Consider the following 16,852-nt stretch of genomic DNA (forward strand, 5'->3'; position numbering starts at 1 on the left):
CAAGCGCTTATCGGTGGCCCGTTACTGATAAGCAGACGCTATTCTGCAGACTCCGCAACTCACGTGGAAAATTTTCCAGAGCTTCATGAATTCACCAACATTGATATAGCTTTCGTCAACGGACTGATTCCGACCAGTTTACTCTTGCTACTTTTGAAATATCTCTTATTAAGCGAATAACTTACTCAGCTCTCCAATTCCCCCTGGCGTTCCCGAAAACACCGCTTACGCTCTCCATGTCGAGCGAGGAATCCGCGCAGTCGTCGCATGTGTCCGCGTCGAAGAAGGCAAGCCGCAAGCTCAAGCATGCAAAGGATACGCCTGCAGTAGACTACGGCGAGGACAACGAGGTTGATAAGAAGGACAAGAAAACCAAGGACAAGAAGAAAAAGAAGAAGTCCAGCGATGGGCAGAGCTCTGAGGACGGCGCAGTGACGACCGACATAGGCGAGAAGAAGCAGATGCAGAGAGAGAAGAAGAGCAAGAAGAGACGGCTTGATGACGAGAATGGCGGGGAGGAGAAAGCGGTTGTCGAGGCTGAGTCTGAGTCTCAGCAGCGGCGCAAGAAGAAGAGGGTGTCTTTTTCGGCGGATACGGTGATGCGGGACGGCGAGGAGAGCCAGAGCGAGAGCCGTCCTGGTGTTCAGGATGATTCAAAAATCAATGGGGATGCTGAAGAGGGTCAGGCTTCCCTTGCTAATGTGGAAAAGGATGACGCGGATGACGAGGGCGCGAAGAAGAAGAAGAAGGAGAAGAAGAAAAAGAAGAAAGATCAGTCTGTGACGACTGCTTCGAATACTTCACCGACGGCTCACGAGACTCCTATCCTTTCGTATCTCGATCTGTACCACAAGCACCGATCCGCATGGAAATTCCAGAAGAACCGTGAGACGCATCTTTTCAAACACATCCTATCTTTGGAACATGTTCCTGCGAAATACAATGCAGCACTTCTTTCTTACCTTCACGGATTGAAAAGTGAGGGTGCAAAGCAACGGCTACGACAGATTGCCGAGGAGGTCGTGAAAGCTGAAATGGAGGAGGATCTGACAAAAGAGCAAGCAGCGGAGACGGAGGACAAGGCCGATTCTGATATGACAGGCTACAAAAGTGCCGTGGAGGCTTTCAGAACACGCTTGTCCCAGGGCAAAGACGATTTTGACGAGATTGAGGCACCTGAGTCGCTTGACGGAGAACAACTGAAGAAGCTTCAGAGACGGCAGCGAGCAGAGCTCGTACTGTTTGCTGTCAGCGGAAAGTTGTTCTACCTCGAGAGAACAAAAGCAAAGCGGGGACCGAGCACCCAGGCTCCGCCTGCTAAGAAGAAGAAGAAGAACCGGACCGCTTTCGTGGAAATCTCGAGCAGCAGTGAAAGTGAGAGTGCTAGTGACAGCGACAGCGACAGCGACAGCGAGAAGAAGCCCAAAAAGGCCGCAAAGCCGAAGAAGGATAGCTCTAGTGAAAGCTCATCGACAGATTCGAGCAGCGATAGTGATGACAACGACAGCCACAAAAGGAAAGCTACAAGGAAGAAGGAAGCCAGCTCAAGTGGAAGTTCCAGCGACTCGTCGACAGACTCCAGCAGTGACAGTGACAGCGACTGAAAGTATACGTTCAAGGGCTTTGACCCTCCTCATTCTCTGGATGTCTTCCGCGGCTTGTTCGATCAGCATGTATAGTTCAAGCCTCACGTTTTACCCCAGACAAAACTTTACAGTATGAAGGGAGCTTGGTATCTCATGTATAGCATTGCCGTTGTATTGTGCATAGACAAAAGCTGGTACTTGACTTGGGTATGTACGGAGTTCCTGCAGGTTACGTGATGATATCTCAGAATGTGCATTTGAGGCTTAAGGCATTTCAAGCCCAGCATTCCTATACGAGGTAGAATATTTATTGGATTCAGTCAATCGAAATGTAAGCGTAAGAAGTGCCGGGTCCATGTGAGACTGTAAAGGCGGTGACAGCGGAGCTTACTCAATCGGGCTCAGAAGCTTGGAGCTTCGGCCAGGCACCTTCAAGCACGCGTAAGTTGGAGATTCCCTTTCCATCATCCTCCAACCCTTTCTCCTTTTCAATCTCAATATCTGCTTCCTTAGAGTCATATATCTCATCGTGTTCTGCTTTCTTTTTCTGGGGAATAACATCGCACACCGCAATCATGTCTGGTAAGCTCCTTGGCTGCTCCATCCGAGTTGACCTCCATGACTTCATCAATGCTCACATCCTCTTCTGAATAGGGAGCGCTGGATATGACAGACATATTACCATTTTCTCAGACCAAGGTCGTCTGTACCAAGTCGGTATGTATAGCTTTCCGATGGCACGCCAGTTTTCTCCAGTCGGCGGTCCCGGCCTTCATTGTGGGCAATGCCGCAAATGCCATCAACGCTGGGCTAAACAACGCTGATTGTTGAAAATTAGAATATGCCTTCAAGGCCATCACAGCTGCAAATATCACCTCAATCGGTGTGAGGGGGAAGAACTGTGCTGTCGTATTGTCTCAGAAGAAAGTTGCTGTAGGTCATTTCACCTCACTTGGCAGGGATACTGCGGCCATCTAATCGAATCATCAAAGGATAAACTGATCGACCCATCGTCTGTTTCGCACATTTTTCGGCTTTCTCCCTCCGTCGGTTGTGTCATGACTGGTTCTATTGCTGATGCCAGAGCTTCTGTCGACCGTGCTCGCGGAGAGGCGGCTGAATTCCGATACAAATATGGCTACGAAATGCCTTGCGACGTCCTTGCAAAGAGACTTGCCAACATTAACCAAGTTTACACACAAAGGGTTGGTATTTCTTGGCTTCTTTAGTGATTGTCGAGTTGCAGGCTAACAAGGGTAATGCCTTCAGGCTTACATGCGTCCGCTAGGCGTTGCCATGACTCTGATTTCCGTTGACGACGAGAAAGGCCCACAACTTTACAAATGCGACCCTGCAGGGTACTATGTCGGGTACAAGGCCACTGCATCCGGTCCCAAGCAGCAGGAGGCGCTCAATTACTTGGAGAAGAAACTGAAGAACAAGGATTATGCTGAGGGTAGTTGGGAGGAGGTTGTCGAGCTAGGTATCACGGCCTTGAGCAACGTGTTGAGTGTCGACTTCAAGAAGCACGAATTGGAGATCGGAATCGTTGGTGGTCCTCGAGCAGACGGCAGGGAGGGAACAGATCCTGCGTTCCGTGCCTTGACGGAAGAGGAGATTGACGAGCGGCTACAGGCCATCAGCGAGAAGGATTGATTTGGTAAAGGAGGATCCATGTTGCTAGATGCAGACGACATAACAATGCCACTCCTTTGATGCTCTGTGCGCTGGTCTCACTCATCCCTACTGCTGATATTCTTGGAGCGTCTGTTCCTCCCGAGTCCTTGATTTAGAAAGGTAGGACACATTATTAGTCCGCTGTCCTCCATATCGGTGGCAACTTCAATCCAAAGTACGGGGACAATGGCTGTGATATAAGGCCTTTGCTATCTGACAGGCTTGAATCGAGGGCGCTATTGACTGCAACATGCGGGAGCTGCGTTTCGACTGTGCCGAAACCTCGATAAGCGGTACAAGAACCAGATGTAGTTGACGTAAAGCAGCGTCAGGGATGAACCCGAGCAGACACCCTTGTCAACTGTCTGCTACGATCTATAGTTCGTTAATGGGGGTATTACTCCTGCTAAATTCGCCACATGTGGATCGTGGGTTCAGGTCTCTGGGGCCTCAGGCAGTAAGGTACCACCTATCACTTTTCCTTTTTCAGCTGCAATTGTTTTTTCTTGCGGTGCGGCCGACTTGTGGCTGAGCTGTATGGTGTGGCTTGACACTTGTCGTTTTGCCTGCCAAAACAGTATCCTCGTCGTCAACCATGTTCTTGTTAACAGCTGCATTTATTTTTGAAAACCTTTCTGTTTCCAAGAGGGCTGGTGAGCTGCTTTGTCCCAGTTCGTCCAGACTCCTTATTTGGTCGCTGTTGAGCACATTCCCAATCAGCGTGTGGCGGAGATGTTTGCCTGGGCCATCCAGCTGGAATGTGTTCTGCACTTGTCTTGACTCTCGAGTCTCGACTGACTCGACGACTTGTCGTGCCAGTTTCGGACGGACCACAACGACTAGCCCTCTAACCACTGTCCCCACCCTTATTAAGATGCATACACTATGGTTCTCTGTACCGTACCGTTATTCCGAGATCCAGCAGCGAAACACAATTGTGGATCAGCATTCCGCTGGCTCGGTTTGTGACACATGAGAAAATGGGACGAATTGACTACTGACCACTGACCATTCGATATCCATTATTCTATGGAGTGCTTCTCTGTTCCCAATCTATCAATCGATTACTTTTTTTTCTGCTCCGACGCTCCGCTGCATACTAAATTCGTCTTTTCCAAGCAGCAGCTTACCTTAGTCTCGCGCTTAGGTTCCGGCTTCTTTCCCAGACTTGGGGATACGACAATGCAAATGTCTATGTGGATGCTTGGATACTTGCTATTCATGGAGCCTTTCCTTGCTCCAGATCCACTGTTGTGGTCATCACCCAGCTGTGCTGACGAGCTGTGATATTCTAACCTGCTCTTCCCAGCAGCCATTGGTGCAGCCAGCCACGGCTAGGGATGGTGTTCTTGTGTAGAGATTCTGTCCTTCGTGCATCACCAGCTATACGGTCCTGAGCTGGTGTATTGAGCAATTGATCAATGGAGGATTAAGCTTAAAAGGATAACCCGCCCTCGACCATGGACGAGACTTTGTAGATGAAACCATCTTGAGCACGAACGGGTTTGTCTTCTTGTCTGTTTGTCATTAACTTCCTTATCTTTTTGCTCTTGCATTCTTGTTGCTGCTTCCCCCCCTCTCTGCTTTGTGTTTTCTCGAAGTACTTCTCACACAGTATCAATGGCTGATGGACGTAAGCAGTGTTACCACCCGGCAATGGACACTTCGAGGTAGTCCGCGGGCTACAAGATGCTAATGGATGATCCATGTCATAGTTAATCAAGCTCGCGCCCTGAGGGTCGCCGAGATCATCAACGACTACCGTACTCTTCTCATACACATTCCCCAGCAGAATGTGGAAGCACGTCCAGAAGATGCCCATGAAGAAGGCTATGTTGTGCTAAGGGAGAGCATGGCCGCAGCGCAGACTCTTATCTCGGCAAGCTACAATACAAGACAAGTGCCTACCCAAGCGAGCAGCGAGGAGACGGAACGAGTTGAACTGCAGAGGTACATATCTTCCACCTCCGAGTGCAGTGCTGAGGAGACATATTCTTATCTGCGACGCCGTTAGGGTCATCCTCGATGCCAGCGCACGGCGCTTCCAAGCGCATAAGATCTACCTCCGAGCAGCAGCAGCCAGACGCTGGGCGATTCATCGGCAAAATGTTCTTAGAGGTCAGAGACCAGGACCGCAGCATACGAGTCAACTGAAGGCTGTGAGCAACACATTCCGACAGGTAGGTTGACTTTGCAAACAAATTTACTCTAGGACACAGCCTGATCTGAAGTCTTGCCAGGAACTTCAACAAATAACTGATGCATATGTCGTTGCTGATCTTCGGGCTGCGGATGTACGCGCAGGACACTGGCTGGACGACGACCCGTCTCTGAGCGCGATTCTGACCATGATCCGGTCACGCTCATAATATTCGAAGCGACATTGTCTCAAGCTGTGGCTTGACGGCTGGTGAAATCCCGAGGTTCCACTTTACTTCGAGGAATCAATATGGGAGGTGGCATGATATATTTTCTCTTTACCAAAAAGCGCTGGTCGCTTATTCTATAGTGGGACACAAAAGCAACATGGGGGCATTCTTTCGTTTTATCTATTCTCTTTCTTCTATATGTTACTATTGCTGATGATATCCCTTGAGTGGCCAATTGTCTGTGTATTTCGGGTTTAGATATGGTTGAAATTTGACCTTTTCTATGTTGCTGATATCACCTATGTCTCTGTTTCTAGTCTATTACTCCAACTGATTTGTGTGCTTTTGTATCCACACCCGGAGCTGTTGAAATGGGAGATGAAAACCGTGTCTGACGGCACAGGGCGTCAATGTCTCCTCCTCCGTACTCTAAGAACGATGCCAGATGCTGGATGACTAGACTTCAACGTCGCACTAGCCACAAGATAGCATCATGATTCATGTCACAGGATTGAGTTCTGACGCTTGTTCCTTGTGGAGTATCTGTGATCTTGATACTCCGAGTGGAGTCAAGGTCGGACACATCCCAGCTGAGATACAGTGGGGCAGACGCCAGCAGCCCACGGTACTTTTTTTTTCCAAGTTGAATAAATTTCGGTCCCTGTTTTGATTCCAGGTGCATAGGCTACGGTAGCTATTCAATCCACAAAGAATGCTCGAACCAATGTTATTTCCAGTCTACCTTCAGATTGACTATGATGATGATGATGATGATGATGATGATGATGATGATGATGATACAGTGTGGCCGTGCGAAGGGTCCTGCAGTAGTTTGGAGTCAGTCAACACCAATCAGTGGGCTTACTCTGTGGGTTCCGGGCAGTGTTCAGCTGGTGAAGTTCGGATGTAGTCCACTCTGGTTGGTTTCTTGCTGTTTGATGTTTGATAATTGACGCGGAAAACGAGAATAGGAGGACTGCTATGGTTTATCTCATCCATGTAGGGATGCCGAAATGCTGCAGGTTGTGTGACTGATCCCACGAGGTCTGCTGTCGTGCCCTGGATTGTGGAATGTGGAATACTTCCCTTATCCTCGGCCACGTTGCATTGCCCTTTTTCTCTTCTCTGTCCACTCGGATAGACTCATTTTTCCAATTATTCTCAATCAATGAATCAGATTCAAGTGGGATGAAGAAAAGCAGACAGACATGGGATCCTGCAGTTGATTTTCCAAGTGTTTCACAGTCTTCATCACTTCGATCATGTAGAATCTCAGTCTTCTACAGGTTGACCTCCTCGTGTGATCTATATCTCGAGTCTTAATTCATCTCTCCAGCTCCTCCTCGACTCCCTTCTTCTGTAGATGCATCATGGAGCAGCTCTCTCAATGCTCGAATGTCCAAATTAAGTTGATCGGACTCTACCCGGGATCGTCCCGTGGTTTACCAACTGCAACCCATGTTCCCATGATAGAGCTTCTCTGATTTCAAGTGCATATCAAAAAGCCTCTCGAGACGTGAAGATGAACCAGGACTGGACGACAACAAAGCCAGCCGACAAGCTCTACGTTGCACAATTTCCCTGTCCCATGACGGATCGACCGAGCTAACCCAAGTGGGGTATCTGTGAGGCTATTCCTTTTCTCTGCCGTAATCTGATCTAGTTCTGTGGCGGAAACTTGACAGCCATCTCGATCAATGCTCTATCCTAGTTCAAGGAGAGGGTTTCAAATAGTCAGGCAGCAGAATTGTATCTGGAGAAATCAAAGTTCTTCCACTAAAAGCTGTTTAGAGCCCTTTTGACTGTAAGTAGGATTGGTATTTAAGAGTGCTATCTCCCACCTTTCTTTCTTGTCTCGTTCATCTCTCTGAATTCTACTATTCACCCATTTTGCAGGCTGATTTATTAAACTAGAGCTGGTGACTATCCCTTTTCATCCTATCTATTCACGAAACACAGAAAATCTCTGATTTTCATTCACAACCTCGCGAGTAAGTGTCCCTCATTCACGGCTTTTCTCGCGACTTAGGTTGCGAGATGTCTGGCGACTGGTCTATAAGTACCTCCTTCTTTCTGTTGTATCTACGCTTCTCCACTCCTTTGTGCTTCTACAGAGATCTACTCTGCTGGCAATAGCTTCTCTCGCTCCTTCAAATCAGCCTACCTTCCACTGGTGGAAGAATGGCGTTCAATCCTTTCAATTTCTGTCTCCTTTGGCTCATAGCCCTCATTGGGCTTGCAGCTCCCCTCGCTCTTTCTAATTCCAATGGAAATGACGCCGGTTGTCGTACTCAGCCTAACATCATGGCAGCTACCGAGAATTCTACTGAGATCAGCATGGAGGGCGGTTACAAGTCCATCGCATACTTTGTCAATTGGGTGAGTATTTCCCTGGATTTTCAGACGAAACCAACAGGACCTAGCTGACTGTCAACTAGGCAATCTATCAACGCAACTACAATGTTTTCGATCTTCCCGCGGACAAATTGACTCATGTTCTCTATGCTTTCGCCGATGTCCGACCCGATTCGGGAGAAGTGTGAGTATCCATCGAAGCATACTCTTTTCTCTGACAGCTTGACTAATGGTGGTGACAGGGTTATGAGAGATCCATACGCGAATGTTGACAAACACTATCCAGGTGATTCTTGGAATGAACCCGGACACAACGTTTACGGCTGCATCAAACAGTTGTTTCTCCTGAAGAAACAAAATCGCAAGCTCAAGGTCCTTCTCTCCATCGGAGGTTGGACCTTGTCTGCCAACCTCACCCAAGGAACTAGCACGGATGCTGGACGCAACACTTTTGCCCAGTCTGCTGCGAAGCTGGTCCTTGATTATGGCTTCGATGGTAAGATTTCCCTTCATAATGCATTGGCTTGCTGCAGTTGCTGATTGATCAGGTATCGATATCGATTGGGAATATCCACAGAGTGAGCTTCGACGGCGCGACGGCTGACCAGTGATTGCTGATGTTCTGTCTAGATGAGATTGAGGCTCAAGCGTATGTGTCGTTGCTCCAGAAGTGCAGAGAGGTGAGTTGGATTCTTTACATGTCCGTCGTCTCGATCAGTGGACTGACCTCCATAGGCCTTGGACAGGGCAGCCGGCCCCAATCGCAGATTTCTTCTCACAATCGCTTGCCCTGCAGGTGAGTCCTCGTCCTTGCCTCTTCGCAGAATGTTTCTGCACTGGCGAGCCGGTGGCGTGGGCTTAACTGACATTCGATCTAGGACCAAACAATTACTCCAAGCTTAAGCTGCAGGAGATGACACCTCTGCTCGACTTCTACAACCTCATGGCATACGATTATGCCGGAAGCTGGGACTCCGTTGCAGGCCACCAGGCCAACCTCTACCCATCCAACGGCAACCCCTCTTCCACCCCATTTTCAACGATCCAGGCCATCAATTACTACACTCAGGTTGGGGGAGTCCCGCCTTCCAAGATCATTCTGGGAATGCCGCTGTACGGTCGCGACTTCATGAGTACCAACGGGCCCGGCACCCCCTACGCCGGTAATGGAGGTGGGAGCTGGGAACATGGGGTATGGGATTACAAAGCTCTCCCCCAACCCGGAGCTACGGAGTCGTTTGACCAGCAAGCGGGTGCCTCTTGGTCCTACGATGCAGGCGCCCGCACCATGATCTCGTACGACACCGTCGCCGCCGCCGAGATGAAAGTGGACTTCATCAAAAGGCAGGGCTTGGGAGGCGGCATGTGGTGGGAAGCCAGTGGCGACAAGGGAGGAAAGGCAGCGAGGAAGGCCGACGGCAGTCTGATTGGAACCTTTGTGGAGGGCGTTGGCGGCATCAATGCACTCGAACAAAGCCAGAATAATCTGGACTACCACGAGTCTCAATTCGACAACCTGCGTGCTGGTTTCCCTTGAAATCGACGACTTGATGCCAATTTGACGTTACTCGAGCTTTCTCGTTGTGGCCGGTAGATCTGGCTTTACCTGATTGTACTTAGCAATCTTTGACAGATTCACCTTAGGTGATCTAATGACTTGATGAATGACAAACTTTCAGCTCCTAGCACCGGTTGACATTCCCGTAGAACTATTACCTTGACGGGTATCAGATTGACTACCAATTTAGCACGAGCGAGTAGTACCTGGTACTACACTACTGCAGAGGACTTAAGAGAGAATGTAATGGATGGCAGGATTTCCGATTTTTATCTTTATTTTCTTGAACTGCTACTAGTCCCAACCTGCATCCCACCACTCCAAAACCAACACCGGCATTGCCCAGTAGATCACCACACACTACCGGCACGGACGAACGGTGGAACGACCCGGTTCAGAAAAGCCCAACGTTTACTTGGACTCGTCGAAGACGTAGGTGAGGTGGCACTTGCCGCAGTACTGGCGGTTGTGCATAGCAGCCATGAAGATACCAGCACCGCACTACAATTCGTTAGCTGTAAGCTCTTGCTTTCGAGAAGAATAAGTTGCCATACCTCAGGGGAGGGGCACTCGCGGCGGAGACGCTCGATCTTGCCATCGCCGTCAACCTTGTAGTACTTGAGGACAGCGAGCTTGGTCTTCTTGCGCTTATGCTTGATCTTCTTGGGGGTGGTGTAGACCTTCTTCTTGCGCTTCTTGGCACCACCACGCAGGCGGAGCACGAGGTGCAGGGTCGACTCCTTCTGGATGTTGTAGTCAGAGAGGGTACGGCCGTCCTCGAGCTGCTTGCCAGCGAAGATCAGACGCTGCTGGTCGGGGGGGATTCCCTCCTTGTCTGTTGCAAAGTCAGATTAGGAGTCTTTCGAGTCACAATGCTCGGAGGGGTTGCGTACCCTGGATCTTGGACTTGACATTGTCAATGGTGTCCGAAGACTCCACCTCGAGGGTGATAGTCTTACCCGTAAGGGTCTTGACGAAGATCTGCATCTTGAATGAAGGCCTGTGAGAGGGACATTGTTAGACCGGGGCCGTTGAGCTTTTAAAGGGTTGTGCCAAAGCAATGATCCTCGGGTTGCAATTTCTCTCGCGCTTTCTGAGAGATAGAATTGCAACAGCGAGGGAAGGGGTGTCAAATTATAAACCAGAGTGATTCCATTTTGATGGAAGGCATAAAGTGCAGTGTATGGGCCTCGAACTCACCTCGACAAGACTTGTCTTCCTCAACCTTCGTTGCGATCGTGTGGAAAAATTGCTGCGGGAGGAGTGTGCGATTAAAATGATTGTGTGGTCACGTGAAACGTATATTGCCCGATTCAATCTAGCGTCGAACGTCTGGATCATTCATTTCGCGGCTCCGCGACGAGGCTGGGTCATGTGACTCAAGGGTCTTGAGCCCTGAAGAATGCTTACTTCATATCTAGTCGCCTGAAAACCGAGGCATCAACGAGCGGGACAGATGACGCCAGAGTTTGTCTTGGGAAAACCAGAAGCATCATCAGTATCATCGACGTCAAGGCACCCCCCGTCCTTGCTAGCAAATAATTGACGATATGAAACCTATAATTGATGTCAATTATTTCAATGCTATTGCGAAGAAAGGGAGCATCATGAAAGTCAATGATCCGAGCCCTTCATAGACACCCTGTTGCCCCTATATAGCTTCATCTTTCGAGGGTGTCGTGTCTAGACTACGAGGGGCTGTTTTCTGAGCTCCTTACTCCACGCAGACGCAAGTAAACTCTCCCAGATAGATAGACAGTTCGCAGGGCTTGAACAATCGCCCTAGCTTGAATATCCACAGTGAGGTTGTCAGGCTTCATGCCAAGGGTTGCTGGTTTCCCCGACGCCTGAGCCGCCTGCGTTGCTGGGCCAACACCGCCATTGTTGATCGGAACCATGGGCTGCATAGATAGTAGATCGGGATGGCCATGGCCTGCTGGATCCAGCTCCGAACTATCTATCTACCTATCGATCATCTATCGACCCATCTCATCCCCTCCATCCTTGGTTCCAATCTCGAATTGAAATACCCTCTTGTTTCTCCTCATTCATTCTCGTGGCTTGCTTGTTTTCTCTCAGACTCTACGTCTAGAGGTCAATTTTGTCAATCGCGCGGGGAAAGCTTCTGCGTTTACGCCTTTCTTTGAAGCCTTTGCGACAGTTGTGATCGCAAGTCTTTACAAGAGCTAGCGCACAAAGAGCTCGAGACTTCGGCTTTTTCCTTTTCTTTCTTTCTTCTCCTCTTTAGCTCGGTTTGTGATCTTTGTTGAATAGGACACCGACTGACACTGTTACAGGGTGGTTTCTTCCCATCTGCTGGGCCCGGCCAAACGGCTAGCGCTACTCGAGGTTCGTACAGCACGTTTTGGCGCAGCGTTCCTGCATGAGACTTACAGGTCGAATTGATAGATCCAGACGCAAGATCTGTCAACTGTCGGTCGACCCATTCGCCACGAGTGACTAGAGATCTTCGCCCAACATGTTAGCCAATCCACATGGCAATCTGCATGAGCGCTATCGACAACATCGTCGGCAGATCTCTACCCCCAATGCGCTGGAAGCCGCCAAAGTTCCTACTCTTCCAGCACAGGCATTGCAGCGAATCAATGCGCATCGCCGTGGACAGAGTCTCGACCAACGATCTTTGCACCTCCGACGTCCTCGACCTATGCATGATGGGACCGTTTCCATTACTAACGCAACAGCAACTCAACAGCCCCAAATCATTGCCGGGGGAGCGCAGCATCCGCAGTTTTCGCAATCAGCGCATTTCCCTCAGCATTCCTCTCCCATGCCTGTGATGCCTGAATGCCCGTCTTTGACCTCGGAAGACTTGCAGGCATTATCCAATTCTACCAGCAATGCGAACCATCCCGGCATGACTTACATGAATTCGAGCTTCATTACCATGGGAAACCAGAGCTTGGGGATTCGACCAATGAATAGCAATTTCAATCTGATGCAACAGCAGCAACAGCAAAATGCTCACGTCTCATGCGTCAATAATCTCGATGGCCAAACCTTCGACAACGGTGCCTGGAATTTCTACCAGCAAGGCCAGCTCCCCACGACGCTCCGGCCTCAAGTCAACAACCTTTCGGTCGACGGGAGACGACTCTCTGTTCAGTCAGATATCACCCCCTCGCAACGACCGCATACTCCCAAGCAGGCAAATACGCGTAAGTTACAGATTCGGTCATACCGGTTGTTTTTCTCCCAACCACTGACGACCGACCCAGACTACTTTCCCATAACGCCAGCGACAACCCCCTTCAAGAAACCAGCAGAACTTGCTCAGTATAGTACGGACATGCAGTCCACCCCCTCCAAGGAGCCAGGCCACTCCGTGCCCGCATCAGCCCAGTCGGCGTACATGCAACGAGCCAAGTCCCTCCAAGGAGTTGCTGGGACTACTTTTTCCAATCCCAAGATCGAGATGCCCTCCCCCCCGAACACTGCTTCATTTGAAATTGATAGTTTTGATGCGTTTGGCAGTCAGCAGGGTTCCAGTTTTGAAATCCCCGACTCCGAGAATTTATCGCAGAGTCGCTATGCCTCGTCGTCAGCAACCTCATCCTTTCAATCCTCCCCAGAGCTAGCCGCCATGCCGAGTCCCGAGGACAATCATGAGAAGGCTCAGAAACTGCCCATCTCCCCTGCCGCGTCCAGTCGCGCAACCCACAGAAAGACGCTGAGTACCGCCTCCAGTTCTTCCTTGGCGAAACCCAAGCTTTCTCCAAGAGTGGCTTCCATCGATAGCCTCAACCTCGATGCTAGGGTTCATGCTTCTATCAAAGAGACTGGGATCACCATCGACGAGATCGCTTCCTACATCTCTGGCCCCGACCCGGAGGATGGAAAGTGGGTTTGCCTTCACCCCGGCTGCGAGCGGCGGTTCGGAAGAAAAGAGAACATCAAGTCACACGTCCAGACCCACCTTGGTGATCGCCAGTATAAGTGTGATCATTGCGACAAGTGCTTCGTTCGCGGACATGACCTGAAGCGTCACGCCAAGATTCACACTGGAGACAAACCATATGAATGTCTTTGTGGCAACGTATTCGCTAGGCACGATGCTCTGACTCGGCACAGACAACGAGGAATGTGCATCGGCGGTTACAAGGGTATTGTACGCAAGACAACAAAACGTGGTCGTCCAAAGAAGCATCGGCCAGAGCTGGAGGAAAGACAGGACAAGGCGGCTAAGACACGCCAGAGAGTCGCCGAGAAGACATCCCTTCACTCCTCGTCCGGATCTGTTGATTCCCCCAACTCGCCACCGTCCGAAGTTCTCGAGAATATGAGTCTTCACGGTGGCTCGAGCCCGAAAGAGGATATGCCCGTGTTCAGCCAGCCCAATTTTTCATTACCTCCGTCGGCGTTCACTTTCACACCTCCTGCGTCTCCAGGACACAGCATTCGAAACCAGCTATCGCCTACTCGGAGTCACCGCTCACTCACACCCAGTAGTGAGGACGAAATGCTGCCTTTGTCGCCCTCCAAGCGCCCTCTCGAGAAGATTGTTGAAGAACCGGGCCTGCCTTTCATTTCGAATGCCGATCCATATACTGATATTGCTACCTCCACCGCCGATCTGTCTTCTCCACATACGGCTCCCACCTTGGCTGATTCGTCTCACGGCTCCGACCTCGATATCTTCATCAGCCCGGACACCTCCGCCAACTTCAAACATGAATTTCCTGATTTGAGTGACCCCAACATGGCCGCTTTTCCCGACTATGTCAATGGGTCTTTCGAACCCGGACTGGACCTGTTCTCGAGCAAGACCTTCTCTACCGGTCCCTCGATGAACGACGACTTCTTTTCACTCCAATTCCAGGTTGATGATATGACCAAAGAATTCTTCATGGACTGCTAGCTTTGGCCTCAAACAACGCACGAGCCACACGAATAAAATGAACACCACACTACCATGACGATGCAACGACTCTGGCTAATGACCGACGCGCAAATTAATTCTCATGACTGCGATTTCAACGACTGGAACTACACGTATGACAACGACCTTCTTCAGATTGCCACGACACGACTTATGTACAATTTCAATGTCAACTTCCACAACAATTTTTCTTCGCTTGTGAATGACATCTGTGACAAAAAATTTCGGGGTTACATTCTTTGTTTTTTTCTACATCTCAGTTTTTTTTTTTTTTTTCTTCTTGCACGTGTGCGACATTTGGGCTCTGCAGTGAAGACTTGGCCTTCCCAACAGGGTCCTGCAGTCGCCTCTCCTTTGACTTCTATCCTTCGTCCATGCTTTAGCGGTCCTTCAGCCTAATCCCGGCGTTCACTTTCTTCTTTTCGGAAACTGTACCGAATGGGACTGTTTCTGGCCCGCTGCATCATTGCTAGATATTAATCCGCGGTTCCCTCCATGACCTGTACTTTATCTGAGTAATAGATTCCACGATTCACGCTGCGCACAATCAATTACCTTCAAGACTTTGGTCTATTTATGAAATCTATTCACTTGAAACTACATAGAATTACCAGAGCAAACTCCACACTACTCCAAAATCGAGTTGGAGGTTATCTATCCCATCTAAGAATCAAGCCAAAACAGGACAATACAAATTGGTCACCGATGCTTCTTCCATGTAATAGCAAGGTCGATAGGATGCTCATCCTGGGAAGCGAAGACGGTGCTCTGCGTGCGGCCTTTTGGTGCCTTGTCTGCGAAGAATGTCGTATTTCCGCGATAGGAGAGTTTGCTATCCTGGACCTGTACCCCAGCGGTAACCTCGTCAGCGGAGGCAGGTCAGTCGAGGGCAAAATGGAACTTACGGAAAACTCCTGTGGAGCAGTGATGTGAGGGCCACAGCTCAAAGCGTCTCCCTCGAATGCGCAGATTCCCTTGCTAGATTGCAGGGTGAACGTGTCATCTGATGCTCTTGTTAGCTGGCTGTACTTGCAGATACAAGCACCAATGCCATGATGTATTTAGCAACGTACCTGTAACCTTCTTCGCCTTGAAGGTTGCGCATGTGCCAGAGGCGAACCACTTCCCGCGGCTGATGATACAGCCTCTTCTTCCACCCATCGACGAGACTATCAGGTTGCCAAGTCCCTGGAACGGAATCCCGGTGCTTGTTGGCTCGGAGGGGCTGCTTGTTGTTCGGGAGGGTTCGCGAAGTGTTTTGGGTATGTAGTGGATGCCTGTGGCAGGGCAGTTGGACTTGAGGCCGTCTGCGGTCATTATTCATTAGCATGATGGACATCGCGTCGAGAAGTCAAAGGTCAAGGCTTGACGGACCTGGTTCAGAGGCGACAAAATCTCCCGTCTGCAGAGAACCAGCAATGTTGAAGTGGTACCAGACTTCATTCAGCGCTCGGTTTCGACACCGGACGGTAACAGGGGCGCCGTGGGCTTTTGCTAGAGTATCTTGGATTTCGTCGAGGGTGTATGTCTCCGTGTGTGAGGGGACGATACCAGCATTGGCAAGGGTCTTCAGAATAACGGTCAGTCAGATCGAATCAAAGTAATGGTCAAAGGGTGGCCGGACTTGGTAAGTAGGCAATTTCTGGAAGATCTCCACCGTTTTGTTGAAATAGTCTACGACCTCCTGTTGTGGGTAGTAATCCGCATAGCATTTAGTTTCGAGCGTGCTGATACACGTGCCATGCTTGTTCCATTCATGCTCCCAGAGATCTTGGTCGTCGCCTCGGAAATCTTTCCAAAAATCACTCATATACTCTAGCAGGTCAGCTCGGCCTGAGTCAACCAAGATCAGGGAGATGTTGCTGTATCTCCTCTTTGAGTCACAGTATTGATCAAAGCCACCATCACAAAAGTCCGGCCTAGGGGGAGCCAGGTGATCAGTGTTCTGTTCAGTAGGGCGCATGTCTGCGACGATAGGTACTTCGGTAGCACCGCGTAGAGCTCACCAGAGTCCGTGAATAGTCCACGAGTCAACTGGACCGACCGCAGGATCCGCATCCCAGAATTGCGTCTGAAGCATCTGCCCTCCGGGATAGTTGAAGCAGCAGGTGTTCTGGCCATGGTACTGAGCGTGACAGCTCAGCTCCTTTTTAGGGCATTGTTGAAATGAGTTTTGCGGAACTTCGCGATCTGGCCCTAATACAGTCGAGAGCCCCAAAGAGCCTGTTAGAGCTTTCAGGATGTGCTGTGGTCCAGGTATACTCTGCAACATCCTTGTTGATATTGAACCTCCTGTGGGGACGGTACCACTACTAGCAGTGAAGATAATGTGACGGCTGTTCCTTCCACGCCCGCTGCAGAGCTGACAATTGTTTTACGACAGGATAAAGTGTAACATGTACAAGCA

The 16,852-nt window shown here is 49.9% G+C and overlaps 4 protein-coding genes across 4 annotated transcripts; 3 read left to right on the forward strand and 1 right to left on the reverse strand.

Moving 5' to 3' along the window:
- Positions 1-236: 236 nt before the first annotated feature.
- Positions 237-1,604, forward strand: CDV56_109444 (WKF domain-containing protein; the record flags this gene model as incomplete). The annotated part of the gene is made up of 1 exon (XM_026763063.1): positions 237-1,604. One exon carries the CDS (start codon positions 237-239, stop codon positions 1,602-1,604), a length of 1,368 nt encoding a protein of 455 aa, XP_026618457.1.
- Positions 1,605-2,161: 557 nt separating this feature from the next.
- On the forward strand, positions 2,162-3,242 carry prs2 (proteasome core particle subunit alpha 1; the record flags this gene model as incomplete). The annotated part of the gene is made up of 5 exons (XM_026763075.1): positions 2,162-2,168; positions 2,241-2,303; positions 2,425-2,519; positions 2,579-2,791; positions 2,856-3,242. The coding sequence occupies 5 exons, from the start codon at positions 2,162-2,164 to the stop codon at positions 3,240-3,242; spliced, it is 765 nt and encodes a 254-aa protein (XP_026618458.1).
- A 1,641-nt stretch (positions 3,243-4,883) lies between these two features.
- Positions 4,884-5,632, forward strand: CDV56_109473 (uncharacterized protein; the record flags this gene model as incomplete). The annotated part of the gene is made up of 4 exons (XM_026763092.1): positions 4,884-4,896; positions 4,979-5,213; positions 5,278-5,443; positions 5,504-5,632. 4 exons carry the CDS (start codon positions 4,884-4,886, stop codon positions 5,630-5,632), a joined length of 543 nt encoding a protein of 180 aa, XP_026618459.1.
- Positions 5,633-15,144: 9,512 nt separating this feature from the next.
- Positions 15,145-16,717, reverse strand: RNY1 (T2 family ribonuclease; the record flags this gene model as incomplete). Its single annotated transcript, XM_026763144.1, has 6 exons — positions 15,145-15,288; positions 15,351-15,448; positions 15,519-15,752; positions 15,820-16,012; positions 16,070-16,364; positions 16,452-16,717. The coding sequence occupies 6 exons, from the start codon at positions 16,715-16,717 to the stop codon at positions 15,145-15,147; spliced, it is 1,230 nt and encodes a 409-aa protein (XP_026618460.1).
- Between the last annotated feature and the right edge of the window lie 135 nt (positions 16,718-16,852).

The sequence above is a fragment of the Aspergillus thermomutatus genome (assembly GCF_002237265.1).
Source record: "Aspergillus thermomutatus strain HMR AF 39 chromosome Unknown NODE_8, whole genome shotgun sequence".
NCBI classification, from domain to species: Eukaryota; Fungi; Ascomycota; class Eurotiomycetes; order Eurotiales; family Aspergillaceae; genus Aspergillus; species Aspergillus thermomutatus.